The 20,702-nt window shown below is 41.5% G+C and overlaps 1 protein-coding gene across 2 annotated transcripts in view; it reads left to right on the top strand.

The window, feature by feature from the left end:
- The first annotated feature begins 278 nt into the window (after positions 1 to 278).
- Positions 279 to 20,702, top strand: part of BAG1 (BAG cochaperone 1) — a 290,841-nt gene continuing 270,417 nt past the window's right edge. Inside the window, exon 1 of one of the 2 annotated variants that reach the window (XM_069219546.1) lies at positions 279 to 411. In XM_069219546.1, the coding sequence (XP_069075647.1) occupies positions 378 to 411 (34 nt within the window). In that variant the 5' untranslated portion in view covers positions 279 to 377. The remainder of the gene's footprint in view (positions 412 to 20,702) is intronic. The other variant, XM_069219547.1, reaches the window with a different exon arrangement.

Here is a 20,702-nt window from a genome sequence, read left to right as displayed (position 1 = left end):
ATGTTTCTAGTGCTAGTCACTTGTCTACTAGATAAAAAAAATCTAATCAAGAATTATACTTGTTTTTAAAAACAAATTGCGTTTCCATGGAAAATTGAAAATATTAATATTTATGTGAAGGTGCATAACAGGGAGTTGTTTTCTGTTTAATAGCTGTAATGTATAATAAGTAAATTCTAGAATAAGTAAAGCGCTATGTTTCAGTCCTCCTTCGATTGTTGTTTGAGTTACTTGGAGCCTACCTAGTCCCTCTGTGCGGATCTGTCCAAGTTGTCCGTCTTCTGTGTCTGCTCGCGCTGACCTACAGTGACAGATCTGGAGTGAGAAAAAAGCAGTAGCCGGCCTAGGCGACAAGAGACCAGCTGCAGTGAGACACCATGTCTGGCTCCGTGAACGTCACTGTGTCCTACGGTAACGCATACATCTCTGAGATGTTCCTGATCTTTTTTCTGTGGGGAAGGCACTGGGAAGGGTGTTGAGTGCCCCAGTGGTTAAGGAGGTGGTTTCTGCTCCACTTACTAGTTGCATAGAATGCCTCATGCCCTCCCTTTCCCCGCCAAAGGGAGAGAAAGACCGGTGCAACACGAAGACATTGAACAAACTAATGCCTCTTTGGGTGTGGCGGGATACGCTGATGCGAGAAGATTACTACAGGGACAATGCCCTTAGGTGTTAGAGATGCTCTTGCTTGTTATCTAGAGGTTTAAAAGTGTAAACACATTTTATTTATACTCATTAACTGGCATGGCTGTTTGCTAAGAGAACACGACCTGCAAAACCTACCGGCCAGACAGCTTAATGCCAGTTGCGTACAAATAACAACTCCCCAGTGTATGGCAAGTACTTTTATTACATTTATCTTCCGACATAGATACAGTTAATGAAACCTTATCGGCAATAGTCCCCCACAAAATTCTGTGATCCATGCTCTTTCTACTAACGTCCACAATTTGCAGTGACCTACTGATGCTCCGTTCTCTTTAAATTGGTTACTGATGGAGCTTTCTTATCGAGAGGAGAGGTGGAAGGAATTAGCATTAGTCAAAACAAATTCCAATTAACAGTGTAACATATTAGGCTACACAATGAGAAGGCAGGAATAAAGCTAAGGAGTTTTATAACATTTTAACAGTCCGTTTAATATGAATCAGTCTCAAGAGCATGCTGTAAAGATACAAGATTACATCTGGGAAAGCATAATTTCAGTTAGCAGTACAAAAAATCAGCAATATAATCATGTGCCCAGAGAAAAGTCTTCAGTCGTCTCTCCTAAACATGGGTAATGTCTAAAGTCATCTAGCCTAGGACCTAAACAAATCAAAATCAGGAAAAATCTCAAATAGTTGGTGAAAATGCTGAAAAAGGAGAACAATTTATATGCGCTTTGCTAAGTGCACTATATATGCCATATATGTGACATGTAAGGGTGCACCCAAAATTAAGCTGCTCCACTACCCATGATATGGCACATCCTTCACATTAATAGAAAAATTCAGACACTAATCAATTTACCTCATGAATAAGTGCAAACACACCATATGTAGGCAGACCTATTTGTGCCATTACAAAATCCTGAAGGATATGACGAATGTTCTGTATCATATAGTTGCTTCTTGCTGCTACGTTTCTGTCTAACTGACCTCTGAGCTCACTTTGCTGCCACTATACAGCAATTCTCCCCTTCATTCTGCTGTCAACGTCACTATTCTTTCCACTGCATTCTATGCAGTGCCTTTAACTAACTGCTTTCAGTCTAAGTTAGGCATTTCTTCAGTGTACCAAAAACTAATTTTTCCAAGTCCACTGAGTCTTCTTTGCCTGGCTACAGTCTTAATGGTTTACACAACGTAGAAAAGCTTTCTGTCTAATCCAGATGACACAAAAACCACATCACCCGTCTTGAAACTATTATCAGTCATGTCTAACTCAACATCGTAGTTGAACTCTTCATTTTTGTGACATGTAAGGGTGCACCCAAAATTAAGCTGCTCCACTACCCAGGAAATGGCACATCTTTCACAATTAATAGAAAAATTCAGCTACTAATCAATTTGCCTCATGAATAAGTGCAAACACACGATATGTAGACAGACCATTTGTTCCATTCCAAAATCCCAAACGATGTGATGCATGTTCTGTATTATATAGTTGCTTCTTGCTGCTACGTTTGTGTCTAAGCAACCTCAGAGCTCCCTTCGTTGTCACTTACAGCAATTCTCTCCGTCATTCTCCTGTCAAGGTTACTATTCTCTGCACTGCATTTTATGCAGTGCCTTTAACTATCTGCCTTCAGCCTAAATTAGGCATTTCTTCAGTGTACCAAAAACAAATTTTTTCAAGTCCACTGTGTCCCCTTTGCCTCCCTACAGTCTTAATGGTATACACAACTTAGAAGAGCTTTCTGTCTAAACCAGACAACGACACAAAAAACACATCACCCATTTTGAAACTATTATCAGTCATGTCTAATTCAACATCATAGTTGAACTCTTCATTTTCCAGACTAATCTTTCTTAATCTATCCGTATTCTGTATTTATCAATGAAAATGGGTCGTGGTGCCCAGTGATGCAACGTGGTACGTTGTACACTCAGACAAAAAATTTGTAATGCCTCATTCCATATAAAAATCATAAAAAACCTTATTCCATATGGTCTTACTAACAGCAGGTTCAGCCTGGTTAAAGCGGGATTGATCACTTATGATAAAGGCTTTGAGGTCTCCTATGTTGGTTTGGCCCTACTTCACTGCAAATGTTTACTTTCTCGATATATAGGGTCTCCGAAGGTAAATATTGTTTGTTTAATGCTGCGTTTTGAGGACGCCCTTTAAAAGGTAGTGCCTCCCTCCCATTTTCCATGTAAACAAAAGCTCCAGAGAAGCACAGCTTATGTTAACAATCCAGCTGTATTTCTTCCACAGTAATCCACATACTATGCCAACTGAAGACTTTCCTTAACAGCTATGTTTAACCTTTTGAGAACACTTAATTAGGAAAAGTACAAAGCCACATACTTAATGTGGGAGTTTTTTGAAACATCGCCATCTGAAACGATACCTGAGGGTCTTAATTTTGTGTACCATGTTAGACCTGGCATCCTTAGGGTGGCCTTACCCCAGACTTTTTGCCTTTTTACCACCTATTTTTTTGCTGTATCTTTTTGATGGCCTTAGGACTCTGCGCACTTTACCACTGCTAACCAGTGCTAATGTGCATGCGCTTCCCCCCTAAACATGAGAACATTGGTGTATCCACAATTGGTATATTTAATTTACCTATAAGTCCCTTGTAAAGTGGTATACCCTATACTCGGGCCTGTTAATGAAATGCTACTAGTGGGCCTGCAGCACTTATTGTGCCACCCACTTAAGTGGCTCTGAAAATATGAAATATGTCTCAGGCCTGACATTGCAGAACCTATGTGTACAGTCTCACTGCAGACTTGGCATCTAAAATCCCTTGCCAAACCCCAAACTCCCCTTTTCTTACACATGTTGCCCCTCAAGTAGCCATTAGGTAGCCCATAGGGCAGGGTGCCATGTAATCAAAAATGCAGAACATCATCGACCTTGAAGTTTTTCATGTCCTAGCAATGAAAAACTTCTAAAGTAATTTTTCATTACTATGAAGTCTTCCCCTCTTATAGGCCAACATTGGGAATTGCTGATAATATCTTTACACTGTAATTCCTGATCTGAGAGGAATAGCTGCATCATGTTTAGTGCCATTGGAATGGTAAAAATAAATCCTCTTTACTGGTTAATGTCAGATTTATTTTTGCTATTTTAGAAATGCCACTTTCAGAAACTGGCTATTTCTCTGCACGCTCACCCTGTGTGCTTGCAGGCTATCTCCAAAACGTGTCTGGCTGGGGTAAGGTTACAGTTACGCTTGTGCAATTCTTTCAGACACCCACAACACAGGATACTCAGCTACATCTGCATTCATCTGCATACTAATGGGTCTTCCTGGGGGGGAGGTTGGGAAGGGGTCACACTTGCATCTTAAAGGGTAGTGAAAGGGGCTGATTACCCCACACTAATAGTCTGCAGCCAAGGCTGAGCTTAAAGGGGGACCTGCGCATTTCACAGAAATCCTTTGTAGTCCTCCCACACATCAAAGGCACTTTCTAGCATAGGTACTGGGCCTCTTGACCCACTAGGACAGTACACTACTGGTCCTGCAAAAAACTCTGCTGCAGTAAAGGCTTTTAAAGGATTGCCACTCTGCTGTTCCTGACTGTTCCTAGGAACTGCTGCCCTGCTTGTTGTTTTGCTCTGGAACTTGCTGACCTTTGCCCTGCAAGAAGGACCTATAAATATCTCCAGAAGTGACTCCAAGAGCTTGCTAGCTTACCCCCTGTACTCCTCAAGGTCTCTGGGACATCAAAGAGCATGCTTTCAGCCTCAGTTAATTAATTCCTGCTATACATTGCCTAAATAACTCCAGGGCTCCGCTTTGGAAGAATCGTGAGCCTCATCGGGTTAACACTCAAGCTGGACTCAGCGCGCCGTGAGTGACATGGCAGAGATTCTGCTTGGCAACCTCTCTGTTTGTCCATAACCGCTTGCCCCCAGAGATGATCAGCTCATCTGTCCGGAGTGCAGAGCGAAGGCACCGCCTGCCTGTTTCGCAAATGACTGCCACACCTCAGCAATCCCTTAGCACTGCCCCCTTCAACCACATCTTTTTAATGAGGGATGCCAGGAGAGCCTACCCTGCCTACTAGCCCCGGTCTGAGGGACCTGAGTGTGATGCCAGCTTTCAGCTCTCCCTGCCCAGTGGGCAATGACGTGGATCTTCCGGCTACCATCGGAGCCACTACAGCGGGCCCAGAAACAAATACAGGCATCTGAACGCTTAGGGTTTTGGGTGTGGAAGGGGCCCTCAGGGCGATTACTATCTGCTCGCATGTCCGTATCGCACCTCCCGGTCTAAACTGACTCACTACAGTAATATGCATGTACTGCGGCTGTAGCAAGCCTCTTTTTCTGCTTGAATCCTCCCTGGAGAGACTGCACCTTATTTACTACAGCCACAATCGAACAAATGGAATCCATAGTAGTATTTCAGCTCTACTTGTTCTTATATGCCTTCAAGAGTAATCTCTAGCAATTCACTAATTGGTCTTAATTATTTTTACATATATAATAAGTGGCTATTTTTTTTCTAACCCTGTGTGGATTTTTTTGTGTGGTATTCTCACTGTAATTATTGCTTGAGTATTGCACAGACACTTTACACATTGCCTCTTAAGTTAAGCCTGACTGCTCTGAGCCAAGTTATCAGTGGTTTAGCACAGGTTAATTTAGGGTGTTTATCTGACTTACCCAGGCTAGACTGGTGGGTTCTGCCTGGCTTAAGTGCATGGCCTAGACAACGAGAAACCCCATTTCTAACAAAGCCAAATAATATTTGTTTGATAAAGTTGGTGAGTTGTTTCAATTTTTAAGACCAAGCTCCGGCATTCTTAATAGTTTTATGGTATGATTTTTATTTTGGTTTATAAAATTGCATTGCTCTCTATTATACGTAGATCAGGAAGCACCTTTTCAACAAAATTTCAAATCAAGATTGTATTATGCAACAAAAATGGAATCAAATTTATCTTTTAATAACAAGTCCAGTCTATTACCATGCTTATTTGTGTTCAATAGCAGGCCATTGTTCTTCTTATGTTTTCCAGGTATTCATTTTCCAAATTCTTCCTTTTGATCCAGTCACAATATTCTGTGTCAATACACCTCCAGCTTTATCACAGTCACTTCTGGCAAATGTATTTTTGACTCCTGCCATTATGCCAAATAGACACCTAGTTTCATTTTGCCTTCTGGTATGCTTCAACCCAGCCAGTACTTATTATGCTGTTTTCAGCTTTATCTTTATCTTCTTACTCAACAAAACTCAAACTTCAGTTATGTTGTACGTGATAATGTATTTGACACTACTCATGTACAGCAGCTCACAATACAACTATAATACATATTGTTCATTCTTCTGTCAAACGTGCTGAAATATCCTTGTGACTGCTGCACACTAAACTCCAATGGCACTGTTATTCATTTTGATATCCTATACTGGATTCTTTTACAAACGCCTGATAGATATGTCCAGTGCTCTTATTTCCTGTGCTGTGCCAATGAGGTCACCTTTATTAGACAGCTCTGGGCCAACTTCTCCAAGCATCCAAAATTCTGACCTCTTTGTAGTGTTCTTTTTTTTTAGCATGCTCACTGCTGACCCCCCAGAAGGCAATTGCCTGCTACACACAATCAGAGACATTCTAATCTTCACTTCAGCAGCACCCTCAGTCAGAGCAGTCATCTACCTCTGGCAAATTCACTAGTTACCCAAAGATAGCCCACATCAAACCCATTCTCAACAAACAAGGTCTTAACCCTGAACACTACTCCAACTTCAACTGATTGCCAATGGACCCTTTCTAGCTAAATTCATTGAAAGGTCCACTTTCAAACAGATCTCTTTTCCAAAGTAAATGATATAGTGTGTGACTATATGACATGATTTTGTCTTGGTTGTGGCACAGTATTATACCTGCCAACTCAAACGGTGACACGATATCGGCTCAGTTCACACGGTCTCTTGGTGAGCAGCCAGTATCACACGGTAAATTCATGCCTGGGTTCAGTGTTGCCAGACTGGGCAATTTCCCACACAAATGGGTGACATTTTTTCCCATTTGTCTGGGAAACCACTAGCAGGTGAGTGATTGGGCCGGATTTAGTCCTGGTTGTGTGTGTTAACTTTTCAAAATTCGATGCCGCCCACCTTATCATGAGGCACACGCCAAAAACTGCCCAGGTCGTGCCTTCATAACAGGTCCATCAATCATAGATAGTGCTACCAATGACTTTTTCACAAATAGCTTAGGCTGGCCCTCCTTCCACTGAATTGTCATTTGTCCTATGTCGGACCAATATAGATCAGTGTCCCCAGTTTTCACCCGCCCCAGCATACTCAGTGCACAGCTCTAGTCGGTCAGTTGACAGAGGCAAGCGGCTCCAGTTCTTCTGGCCATCAGTCATCACTGACACCATTGATTTATGCGTGTCATGCAGCAGCAGGCCTCAAATTAATTAAAAGACAGTAAGACTTGATTTCATAGCATACTAGTGTGTGAAGAAATGTAACGTCAAATGTACTCTAGATTACCATAAATATTTTCCGGGAGATACCCTCATATTATCATGACATGTCCCACAATCCCCATCAAGCGTTTCTTGCCCGCATGCTCAGTAGTACTAATAATAATGCTTATCATTGCCTCATGCAAGGAGGCTTCAAGAGCATATAACGCTGCTTTTCCTTGAGGTATTGTGGAGCATGAAAGGTACCGGGGACGCTTGTGAGCTGAGCTCCTTTACACCATTTGCATAGTGACAACGGGCCGCAGTAAAATGAGGAACATAGTTGTATCGCTAATGGTGGCATTCCCGTACAGCTAGCAGGATGACACACAAACCACTGACTCGAACATGTTTAATAATGTGCAGGTCGAGAGTTCAGACCAACCCTTGGTTATGAAGCGTCTCTCCTTAATTTCAATTTGAATCAGGCCAGCCATAAAATGCTCAAAGCTGTCTTTATGGGTACAGCGTTATGCTGAAAGACGGCAACACAGTGTTCATCCTATTTCATGAAGTGCTCGACTTGCTGTCCTAACTTTTTGCGCCCCAGTATACTGTGCTGCACAAGTCAGTCAGTTGACAGACAGGAAGCAAGCAGCTCCACTGCTTCTACCCAGCGGCTGTCAGTGACACCAAGCATTGATTGATGCATTTTGTACAGGCCTCAGATTAATTAAAAGACAGTAAGTCATTCAGGAACAAACTGTGAATTAAGTGATGCTGCAGGATGGCAACGGAGTTCAGCCGCTCTCTTTCGTGAAGATATCGGATGTCCATCAAAAAGGAAATTAATTCTGCCAGTCACCTAAAGTATTATTTCATCCTTCAGGACAAAACGTTACCCTTTGATGTAAAAAAACAAAACAAAAAACATGCCCAGTTTGTGGCGGAATTGCTTTGAAAAATGAAAACCTGGGATAAATCCCGGCTTCCCTGCCTAACCAATTTGTTTGAGCCCAGGATGATATTTTCTTTCATTGACTCTCCTTTTTATTCACTGGTGTAAGCAAGGAGAGAGCTAAATCTGAGGGTGCTTATTTTCCTAAGACATTCCCATATGTGTGTCCATTCATACCTCTTCATACCCCTCGAAGCAAGACAAAGGTGTGACAGGAATTTATTGTTGCTTATTTAGCTGCAAGGAGTCCATCCAGAGCAGAAGATTCCAGGTTTTGCTCTTCTTGTTTTGCTCTATTTTAATTGCTTACAAAGACAAAGAACATTTATTTATTTGTGCTCCTTAGATAGAGAAAAGCTAGAATATTTTTGCACTTTTCAATCTACTGCACCTTCTTTTGTTTAAATCTGACTTTTATTGAAGTGTTTCTAATATCAGTTTGCAACAAATATCCAGCAGGCTGTTTGTGTGTTTGATTTTGCACTAGAGGTTTTATTTTTATTCTTCATGTTTGCAAACATGCTCGCTCTTTCATATAAAGAGCTACTAACCAAGATTTTAAGTGGCTTGTGGGAAAGGTAATATTGCGAGAGAGGTGGAAATATGGGATAAAGTACCCTCTAGCGTATATGTTGGGCCTTGAGTTGTGGAACTCCTTGGTGGCTTGAAATTTCTTTATAATGTACAGTAGGGGGTACTTTATCCCTTATATAATAAGAAGTTGGAGTAAATTGGTCATGTATTGTCTTTTAACTCTCGCGGCACAGCCCACACAATATACCCACTCCTGTGAATCAGCTGAAGGAGCACAATGTGGAACATTTTCCAAGGTTGGCAGGGTTTCAGTATCCTCCTTATTTACCACCTGGGTGGACTTGAGTCTGCTGGTGGCCAGAATAGAATTTCTTCCCTCCTTCTACTGGACTGTGATACAGCATTAAATATCACCATAGTACTGTAACTTGGCAATCTCTAAATACAAGAAACTGCCCTAACCTTGTCCCACATCTAGGTACAGCCGCTGGCTCTTCTAATTCTTTCCTTTAGTTAATTAGTCTGATGACACCCAACTCCACCTTCTCTTGGACTAGAATTCCTCTATCAACTACTTTGAATTTTCGAGAGTTTTTAATTGCCAAACATGCATGGATGAGCTAGAATTTTTTTCAAAATTAGCAAAAACAAGTTAATAGAAGTAGTTGTTTGAAGGTTTTAGAACTCTTCTTTCTGCCCATCCCCACGTGGCAGTCCTCCCACCTTAAGTGTAAGGCGTCCCAAACCGGAGAGCCAAATTCAATAACAAACTCACTATCAGGAAGTTGGACCAGAGACATTGCTTACCACTTAGTACTCTCACAAGCATGTGGGAGACATACTTCATTCCTGCTCATGCAGTGGTGTGGATGTTTTTTTTTTTTAATATTCTACTTGGCAAAGGAACAAAATGCAATACAAATGTACATGTCTGCAGTGAAAACTACTTGTCCCTCCTTGTTCTGCTTAGCTTCAAACTAAGAGGGAACGTGGCTAAAGAATGCAGCAATGTTAGTCTGAGTAATTAATTTATTAAGGCACTTCGCAGGTCTCAAACGAAAGTATGCAAAAATAGTAATGTGAGCATTTAACTTGTAGTGGCCCAATGTAATCAAGCTTCCAAATCTGTCCCGGCAACTTTCCTCTCCCAAACTGACCATTGACAGTTTGCGGGACAGATCCCTGTTGTTTGTGTTGACAGATAGGACACTGCAGGATCATTGTTTTTATCAAATCTAGGGGAATGTTCATCCCTCTAATTTCTGCCCACCTGTTAGTGGCCTTCTTTCCCAGATATCCAAGTAATACACAGGGTCCCTAAGTCAATAAGGCGTGAGATCTTTTCGTAGGACTCAGGGGAGTGATTTTGCTTACCTGTGGAGCTTCTTTCCCCAGATATCCACAATTTGGTGCACCCTTTTTAGCCATCCCCAACAAGTCAGAATCCTGTGTTGTCACCTCTGCGATTTTGGCTTTATCATCTGCAAGGGAATTAAACCATCATCCTAGTGAATCAGTGGGACAGTGGGCATCTCCAGGATACACAGTAACAGTACTGTGGTCTAGCATTTCCCAAATTTCTTGCCACAATTCTTTGCCCCACACCTCCTTAGAATGTATTTGCCTTTAATGTGCATGCCATGTGCGAAGCCAGGTGGCTAACTCCTTGGCGGTAGACCAAGAATCAGTATAAATGTGACAGGTTCCAGGCAATTCTTGTTTCAGGTCCCGTAGTGGATAGCAACTTCTTGGTGACTGGGTTATATGACACTGCCTTCCAATGTCTTTTGGTCCCCACATACTTGGGTGTTTCCTATTCCCAGAGGACAAGGATTTAAATAGCTCACCCCAACTCACTGGTGACTCTTTTATCTCTGGTACCTCCTGCACCCTCATCATCCTGCACGGGGGCCTGTGCCACTTGTTCATGCAGGGCTGCTGTCCCTTCTGGTCCCACTCAGGCCCTGCCCTGTATGTACCACTTCCACTAAATTATACTGACCTCTTGTGCACGTCCTATTCGGTGAGTTTTAGGTGAACTCATCACCCACTCCATTATTGGAATCTCAGGTCTCAGAATCACATTATGACCTATGGTCAGTTGCTCAGCATGCACTAGAGCTCAGTAACATGCAAGTAACTGTTTTTCAAAGGGAGTCGATTGCTCTCCAACATCTGGAAGCATTTTTGGACAAAGGGACCAAAATTTGACTCAAGTGAGGGATATGCTGTCAATTCCCAGTATATACTCTAGGGGGGCCCAATGAAAACAGTATATTCTCTTTTTGGCGTTCTCCCTATTTTCATTTAAACACTTGTCTGCACTGCGGTGGTTTGCTTTCCACCCAACCCTTTGATGGTGTAGTGTTGACCTATAAACTTTTTTGTATTTCCATAAATTAAAGAGGCCTCCGCTCCGGTGTAGACTAAGGGCTGACCCTTTGAAAATGTTTGTGCTTCCAATGAATTTCTAAATCAATATCTTTACGATCCCATCCCTTGACCGTTGCTTGGCCTGTTTCCTAATCTGATTTAAACCTCTCAACTTTTGCCTAAATCAGGTCTAGAAATATGCTCTCATATCTCCGAGGAGATTCCTCTGTATCCCTGTTTTCATCAGTTAACCAATCGCTGTCCAACCCTTCCTCCTCTTTCCTTCGTGAAGAAAGATTTTTCTCCTTCTCTTTTTCTTCCTCCTGCATCCTTGGCTGGCCCTGATTCACTTGTTTATTATCCTGTTTATTCACTTTCCTGCTGCCCTCCTTTCTGTCCAGCCCTCGTTTACTGTACATCTCCCACAAACTTTTTGTATCTATCTCATCAATCTGCTCCTTGTTGACACCATCCTTCAGTAATGCCATAAACTTGTCTCTCGTAGATACTTTGTTGTTATCTGTGCGACCCTCAGGCGTTGAGGCTCTCTCGGGTTTTGTCCAATCTCCAAGCTCTCCTAACTCGCGAACTGCCTCCAATGCATCTTTCATTGCCTGTCCTGTCTGATTAATTAAGAGAGTCATTATTACTTGCTTGTAAGTTGGAGGAACGCGGCAAATAATTTTATTTCACCCTGACTCAGAGAGCAGTCCGTATAACAGACAGTGAGTATCACCCTGAAAAATAGCAGTTTTCATTCCCTCCTCCTTAATCCTTTGCAGTGCATCTCTTAAGGTTTACTAGGGCTTGTAATTTTGTGGCTAGTCTGATTCTGTAGGATACTTATGGTTACACCCCATGGCTGCTGGCTGCAATGAGGTTACCCTGATAACTCCTAAACTGCTCATGCATTGTGGGGTCAGTGCTAAGAGTACAAAACGTAGGAGCATCTCCTGTATCTAACATTACTCCAGAGGCTCTTGTGTCAAATAATCACACCATCCATGTAATTCATGTTTCCCCAGATCTCTGCTTGAATCTGTCTATAATATCATTGAACTCTTTTTGTGTAATCTTCTGGGTATTGCATTTCACTGCCCCCTGGGTTTTGTGGGGTTCCCTGTATTTCCCATCTAAATATAGGCTGTGCACAAACCACTTTCTGTTTGTCTGGCTCAAACTGGCTCCCACCTTTTTTAACTTACTCACCACTGGAATCGGAAAAATGGGTGAAGTCCCAGATATTAACGTCCCAGATTTCTGGATCCAAATGTAACCGTGCTTTAGCAATATCTAAATTAACATTTCTTTGACTGACTCTAACCCTTCGTTTTCGATATCTGTATTGGACAACACGAACAGCTGCCTTTTCGGCGACAGATTGATAAGTATCCGCTTTACCTTTGCAATAACTTATTCTGACAAGACAGCATGGTTATGTTATTTTTAGGTTCAACTAACTGCCTCTCTAATTGCTGCTTTTTGTGTTCTAACTGTACATACCTTACATGCATTTTTCTTTAAGCAGATAACCGCATCCAGCCCTGTCTGCCTAAAATAGATAAATCACATCCCCGTTCTACTGGAACTTTATGTAAACAGAATGAAACTGTTTTTGGTTCAGCATCGATAAGACATCCATCCCAATTTTCACATAATCCTGCTCCACAACACCATTTATTTGCTAGAACATCTTTGGGGGCTTTTTCTCACCTTCGTATTTGGAACCTCGGAAACCGCCTTTGATTTGTTCCAAACATTTTTCACTTTAAAATCTTTCACTTCATATCCTGCAAGTGACTATGCCAATTTATTCTGCTTAGCTTCAAACTAAGAAGGAATAAGCCTAAAGAACTCAGCAATCTTAGTCTGAGTAATTCATTTATTAAGGAACTTCTCGGGTCTCAAACTAAAGTATGCAAAAATATAAACGTGAGCATTTAACTTAACTGCAGCAAAACATTTGCAGATACTAAAATAATCTCAGCAGTTGAATAACAATAAGCAGAAAAAGTGCAATATATCAACAATGAATATGTTTACAGTGAACATATATATATATTTATGCATGCACACAGCAAAGCTAGATAATTAAGAAATAAAAAAGCATCACCATGCGGATCGAATCCAACATCATCCTTGTCCTTGCCAACGTCAAGCTGAGGAACCCTGGACAGCTGATACAGGAGACATATTCCCCAATGGGACTCTGATTTTTTTCGAGCAGTGCGTCCACCCTAAAAATTGAGTTTCTTCTGCCTCAGTGCCTGGTTTCCCCACCTTATATACCTTACACCCAAGAGGAAAGTTCTGGTAACCTTCCCCCTCCCTTCGAGTAAGCTGTGAAATTCAAGTGCTGGCTGTACTTGCTCTGTGTTGAAAACACACAAAAGAATTGGCCAGATCCCAATGTGCATTTCCAAGACGGAGCCGTACCCTTCTCTGTTATAAACATTCTTATCCTTGTACACTCTTATCATTATTGCATCCCCCATGATATGTTCCTTTCTATGATGAAAAGAGCGAAAACACATTCATTGTAGAAAACAAGCTGTGCGTGGAAATATACCTGCACCCCTGATGTAACAGCATTTGAAGCTAAGCTAAGCACAAAATGGAGTCAGTGTTCAAGATGGAAACGGTGATTAAATACCGATAGCATTACACACCTGCTTGCTAAAATATATGTACCAGCACAGAATTGTTAGCATTCTTACATTTCTATTTCATTTCCATGAAAAAGACACAAATTGTTTTCCAGTAGTGCAACAATAAAATACATTTTATTACTGGGGAAAGTGCCATTATCATTATTCACCCAAAGCTACTACAAAACAATAATAGTTCTTGAAAAGTTAAATGAATGTACTGCAGTTTGGTTATCCAATAAGGCCGGTTGTGGCCCATTTGTATGGGCAGATTCTTCTGTAAAATTTATTATACGGACAATGAAAATGGAACCTTTTAAGACCATTTGCATGGTGATGTGGTAATAAAATGTAAAACAATAACAGCTTAAGAAGCTTTGCAAGATGAGCATCAAGCAGATCATGTGTTTGTGGGAGTAATCATTCAAGATCACATTTTCTTTGGGATAAACTCAGTTTCTGTCACAAATGTAAATTATTTTAACAGTCGGTAAAATAAAGTGCTTTTTCAGATGTAGATTATAAATATTTTACTAAGCAAGAACCATCCGCCCTTTTCTCTAAATAATACTTTGCCACAACAATCTTTTTGGGATTTTTTTCCTCAATAAATTTTTAAATGTCAGGATTGCCCTGTCAGTCTCAAATTTGACTCATCGCTCACACCATGCCCAGGTTGCTTGCGCTGTGTATAGTCCTGGTATTTCTCTTATGGTTTGGGACATCCTAAATGGACTTCTCAGAATCTCTTGTTAGACAATTTATGATGAAGGCTGAATTTGAGTGGGCATCCATTGGCTAAAGTTGAATCATTGTAAAACTGAAATAATGAAGTAAGACACTCATGTGGACATCTGGGGATCGAATTCTAGCTCAAAAACTTTGTAAACTTGTAATTTCAGTTGAAAGCTTGGGCTTTTAAACAGACACCAGTCAACGTGACATCTTCAATTTTTGCTATCTCTTCAACCTATTTCATTTGAAGCTAGTAGCAGGATTTTGTTGGCCCTCACTTTTGAGGAGAGGCATTTTCAAGTCACTCTTATCATTGTTCTTGAATATTTAGCAATAGGCTATATCACAGCCTTGATAGGGACCTTTGTTTGTCTCTCATGTGCTGTTGAACTCTGCAGCTCAAATCGTGGTGTGTGCTCACAAATGTGATCTGGAAATTCCTATTGTGACACACCCCACTGACTTGCATCATAGGTTAAATATATTAAATGACTTGTGGATTGTGCATGAGGTTATTGAAAATCACACTTAGAAGTTCTACCACCACCAGGCTTGCGCTCAGTCATAACTAGGGTTTATTCTTGGTGTTGCATATTAGGAGACCAAGGATGGGGCCGTGAGCCTTTTCTTCTTGGCTGCATTCCTGGTAAGTCTTCCTCCTCAGATTTATTTTGACTAATCACTTTTCCTTCTGAAAGAAGATGAAAAGGTGGCTACTTCTGTCCTCTGGAAAACTAAAGAGGGATGGGTGGATTAAGTGAATTAATTTCAGCTACTGGTAATTGCTTTGGGCTGCAATCCAGTCTGTTGTTGTTAGTCCAACACGTCACCACACACTTGCTCCAGGCACAGCATAGTGCAAACCGGTATGCTCTTTCTACAAATGGAACCCCAGGCAGGTTTCAGGCTACATATGCCTTGTTGGGAACATGTAGTTCGAATGCAATAGGATAATGAGTATTACACTGCGCTGAGGTAAGCAAAGGAAAAGAAAAAAGCGAGAAGGTTATTGCTTGATTAATCTTTGCCACTGGTGAATATTCTGGTCCGCAATCCATTCCATTCTGTTTTTGCTCACTATGATTCCTCATTTAGAACCATTCATATGCATATCAGCAGTCTGATTTATGTTTTTTCTGACGCCTCATGCTTGATGAGTTTTTTCTTCCTAAATGTATCTCTGTAATACATGAAATTGGATGCTTCCATGCTAGAGAAAGGATGTTTATAGCTAACCACAAAGGTCCCTCTTACGTTTGTTATAAGTTTGAACTACTTTTTTCCTGTCCTCTTTCTCGAAGGTGTCAAGGCAAATGTTCATGAACTGGGTGTAGTTTAAGAAATGATCCTTCTGTTCAGCTACAGTCTTCAAAAATGTTCATATTTATTTAATATATCCCATGCATGTATAAGAATCCTGTATAATGGAATGGCACTATTTTCTGGGGCATGGCATATCTGAGTGTGGGACCTGGCCCTCTCAGTAGGGCCACCCCCAAACCTTTTGCCTTTTTACCCTCCACTTTTTGCTGAACTAATTTTTTGTTATGTGTCAGCTCTAGACAGCGCGCATGCTCTGTCTCGAACCAAGACATGCTGTACAGGGGTGTGGAATTTAATAAAATATTTACTTGTCCATGGCACAGGTTGCTTCTTAAATCTACTTGTCCCTTTGGTGCCTTGTACTGCGGCAAATATTATGGCAGCAATCTTATTATTTAAGAGCTCTGATAATAGCCTCTCTGATTATGTCAGGGCTACTACTATAGTAGGGCTTGAATACTTGCAATTTCAATCCCTAACATAGCACTTTCCTTATTTTGCCACCTTTCCGCAGATCTACATACTGGGGCTGGAGGAAGAAGTAAGCAATAGTTCAGGGGTTGGAATGCCTTTGAGTCTCCAAATCAACTAACTTGCAAGTTTTAAGGTTGAATATTTACTGCTGACAGTGGCAGAAGTAGACGTTCTTCCAGGGTTGGGGAAAAAAAAGTTTTTGAAGGAAAAGTGAACTTGTAAACGCTCAATAGATTTTCAAATGACCAAATCTACACATGCATATTTGCTCATGCTAAAATACAGTTCACAAATATTTTCTAGGAGTATGATTTTCTGGTCTACTTCTGTAAGTTCTTGTGAATTCATGAAAGCCACTAATTCAAAGACATATAACATAGGTACACCTTTGCGACTTTCTTTAAGGACTGGGTCCCTAATTAGGTCTGGCATTAACAGAGACATTTAGTTTTTTTATTAAACTTCTATTTCTCTCTCTATCTATCGGCTTGCTATACTGTGAGTGAGCGGATTCTGCTCTTCCACAAGGAGCATATTGGCACACAAAGTACTTTTGTTCAGTGCCAGGAACTACTGTGGCAATCAGTGGCATAACAAAACTGGAGGGAGCACCCCGGGGAAATAACATGGAGGCCCTTTTCCCCCTCCAGACTCACTAGGGGCAGGTGCTGTGCTGAGGGGGGCAGCAGGTCCTTTGTTATGCCACTGGTGGCAATGTGTGCTTTTTGAGACCAAAAAATATTTTTTCTTTTTGCCAGTGTTTGTTACAATGGGGATGGCCTGGCAGCTCCTACAACAATAAAGTGTTACAAAAGCTACGTCAAAACAAGACATTCATTGACAAAACCAAAAGGCTCACAAAAAATGTTGGATTGGTTGGCTTTGCCAGTGCTTGTTTATTTTCATGCTTCCAATAATCTTGTTGAAAATGATTACACTGATTTTCCATTAGGAATATTGTTTTAGAAATATTAGCATGAATCAACACATTTCACTAAATGATGCTTCAATGAAATAGCACCTAAAATTTCACAGTAGCAAAATGTTTTCTTTCATACTTTTTTCTGAATGTTTTATTTTGAAAACAAAGCATCATTACTCTTGCTTACAAGCTTCTGCAAACATTTGCATCTAATCAGAGAGCATTCTGGGAGCATTATAATTAGCCTCATATTGTTAAACTTTTCAAACTTTCTTCTTTTTTAAACTGGAACCACTGTCAGTAGTGCAGTGTGACCTAAAAACATTTATTTACAGCGCTCACGCTTCATTAATCAATGGAAAATACTCGTTCGAACAGCACTAACATATGGACATACATTACCTCAACTGCAGAAAGGTCCCTTCTCTGTAAACTGGCAGTCAAAGGGTTTGTGCTGCAGGTGGTTGGGCCTACTTGTCCCAAGGACAAAATAAACATGAAAACTTGTTGCCCTTGACCCCAAACAATATGTCCTGGGCGTCGGGTGATGGGAATTCCACATACCTGCTGTATCTGCATTGTGGGCTTCTGCCTGCTTATAGGCTTGTCATTGACTGGCTCAATCGTGGCTCTTCCATTGTTTCTCGCCATTTGTTCATGGCTTGCATGAGTCGTGCCACTACCTGTGTTTAGCCCTCCCAAGAGCAGGGACCAATTACTAATATCCGTACACCTTGGGTATTGTTGGATATGTTTTCAGGACTACTTTTTTCTTTGGTTACCTGAGCTTTTGACGCCACTTGGTTTACATTTGTTTCTTTCATTTAGCGCTTTTGACGCACACTCCTGTTTACATCTGTTCAGGCAGTTTACATTTGCAATTTTCTGAGGGCACCTATTCCCTCCCCCACCCTCTCTGCTTGAATGCTTGACCAGTCCCCCAACCCCCTCCCTCATCGCCGCTGGCCCTCTTCTTGTTAAACGTAGGTACTCGTGGCACATTCTTGGTCACCTATGCTCAGTCCATAAATGTTGGAACTGCTTTCGTTTTTTAAAGTGACTGAGTTTGTGCAGTCAATTTAAATTGTGCTATTCATGACGACTGCAGTAACTACATTTGCAGTCGCTGAATAGGGGAAATGCATTTGTGTGTATCTATAAAAACAGCCCTAGAGCCATACACAAATACGCTTACATTGCCATTGCCTATACCTCTCAGATTGCCAAGACCTATTGGCTTTGCCAATGTGTGTTTGGCCTTGAGACTCTGTGCACTTTACTACTGCTTACCAGTGCCGAAGTACTTGTGCTCTCTCCCTAAACAGGGTCAAATTGGTTTATACCTAATTGATATATTTAGTTTTCTTGTGAGTCCCTTGTAGAGTGATATACCATACAACCAGGGCCTGTAAATTAAATGCTACCAGTGGGTATGTGCAGGTATTGTGCCTCCCACCTACGTAGCATGCAGAAAATTGTCCCAGGCTGGCCATTGCAGCCTGAATCCAGTGTCATACTGCCATTTCGACTTGGCCTTTAAAACTCCTTAAGCTCCCCTTCTATTATATATATCACCCCTAAAGTATGCCATAGGTAGCCAATAGGGCAGGTTGCTGTATAATTAAAAGGCAGGGCATGCACTTTCATGCTTTACATGTGCTGGTAGTGAAAAACACCCAACTTTTTGTTTTTCACCACTGTGAGGCTCACCCCTCCCATAGGGCAACATTGGGGATTTCTTATTACAGTTTATAAGCTTTAATTCTTAAGTGAGAGGCAGTAGATATGTCATGTTTGATACCTATGGAATTTTAATGATAAACCCTCTTTAATGGTAAAGTCAGATTTTTCATTACAATTTTGAAAAAGCCACTTTTAGAAAGTTGGCATTTTCCTGCTCTTAGCCCTTGGTGCCTGCAGCCTGTCTTGAGTCACATGACTAGGTGTAGCTGACAGTTAGACTTTGTGAAATCCTCCCAGACAGTCACACAATAGTGGGATTAGCTGAGCCTCAGTGGGCCATCAACTGACAGGATGCGGGGTAGAGCTGAGCACAGCCCCACTTGCATCAGAATATGCTGTGCCTTGTCTCCTCACAATAGGCCTAACAATGCTGTATTGCCACTGCAGCCAGCTTGGAGCCATGGCAGGGGAGTCAGGAAATTCTAAGAACTTCAACGACCCTTTCCAGAAACTTCTCCCACCTTCTAGGAGGGCATCAGGGTATCAAAATAGGACCTTCAGATCCACTATTCAGTTAACTACGGAACCTGCGGAAGGACTCTGAGGACTGCCTGCTGCAGTGACCTGCTGTGCACTCTGTCAGGCTACTGCAGTACCTGGAAGGACTGTTTTGCTGGCTGGAGCCTGCCTTGAAACCTCATAGGCCAGCACTGCTGTTGAGCCCTGTTCCTTCATCTGCAGCCAGGACTTGCAGAAGCGACAAAGGCTAGTTTGCTGGCCTCCTGTTCAGAGCCACAGTGACATGACAGGCTCCCACAATCTTGAACCTGCACGTGGACCCAGTCTGAGTGAGTCCTAAACCCCCAAAAGGTTTCCAGCCACTCCTGGACCCTTGGTTGTGGTGCTAAAATTGCAGAGTTGGCCATTTTCCAAAACTAGAACTGAGACAAAATTTGGCCAAAAAGTTCTCTGAGAACCAAGAGGAGACCGGAACCAACGTGCTTGCCTATCCGCCCAAGGTACATTGCCGGTCGGATTCACTTTGCAGCTTCTCCTGCTACAATATTCTCTGCAGCTGCAAATCAGTTTCAGTGGTCCCTTGCCAAAGGGGTATCGGACCTCATGGAACTGCCTTTGGCTACATCAGTTTTCTTTGTCCCGTTGGAGATTTTTGACTTCCATCTCGACTACTAACTCTGCGGGTAAAAATATTCACTGTATCTTCGTTCCATGGAGATGCGACGATGAACCTCCATCCTTAGACACTCCTGTATCCTTGCTCCACTGAACTTCTACTGTCTCAGAAATTTTGTCTTCATAATTTTTCTAAGTTTGAAGGTGAATGCTGAGAAGGGCCAACCAACTTCTTGCATCCAAAATGCACTCCATCCTGGTTGGCCTTAACTTTCGACTTTTCTCCTGGTCCAGCACGACCAATTGTCCGTGGTTGGCACTTTTATCTTTTGGGTGCTATTTTGAATGTTAAACTTTAAAAATTCAGAACTTGAATACTATGGACAGGATTTGTATTGTTTTTGGTGTTAAATAATTTATTAAAATGTACTCTTTTTCTAAATTGGTTTGAAATTTTTCTTGTGTTGTGTTTTCACTTTGTTACTAATTGTGTGCTGTATAAATACCTTACACATTGCCTCTAAGTTAAGCCTGACTGCTTTTTGTGCCTAGCTACCCAAGGTTAAGCACAAAATAATTCAGTGACTTTTTTTGGTTCACACACAGGGGATTGTGGCTGTTGCTTGACTAGTCCTCACGCGCAGTCAACCAACAACCCAATTTTTCACACTGAGCCTCCCTCCTTTTAAGTGAGTGGGTCAGAATCATCTTGTACTTCCCATTCCTTGGGTAGTGAGTTGAATACTTTTAAATCTTTAAGAGCTTTAGATTTACTTAGGTTTTCAATCTAGTCTTGTGACTAGAGGCAAAAGAAACTACACTCTGCAGA

The sequence above is a fragment of the Pleurodeles waltl genome, chromosome 2_2, assembly GCF_031143425.1.
Source record: "Pleurodeles waltl isolate 20211129_DDA chromosome 2_2, aPleWal1.hap1.20221129, whole genome shotgun sequence".
Taxonomy (NCBI): Eukaryota; Metazoa; Chordata; class Amphibia; order Caudata; family Salamandridae; genus Pleurodeles; species Pleurodeles waltl.
This window is presented reverse-complemented; position numbering and strand designations above follow the sequence as displayed.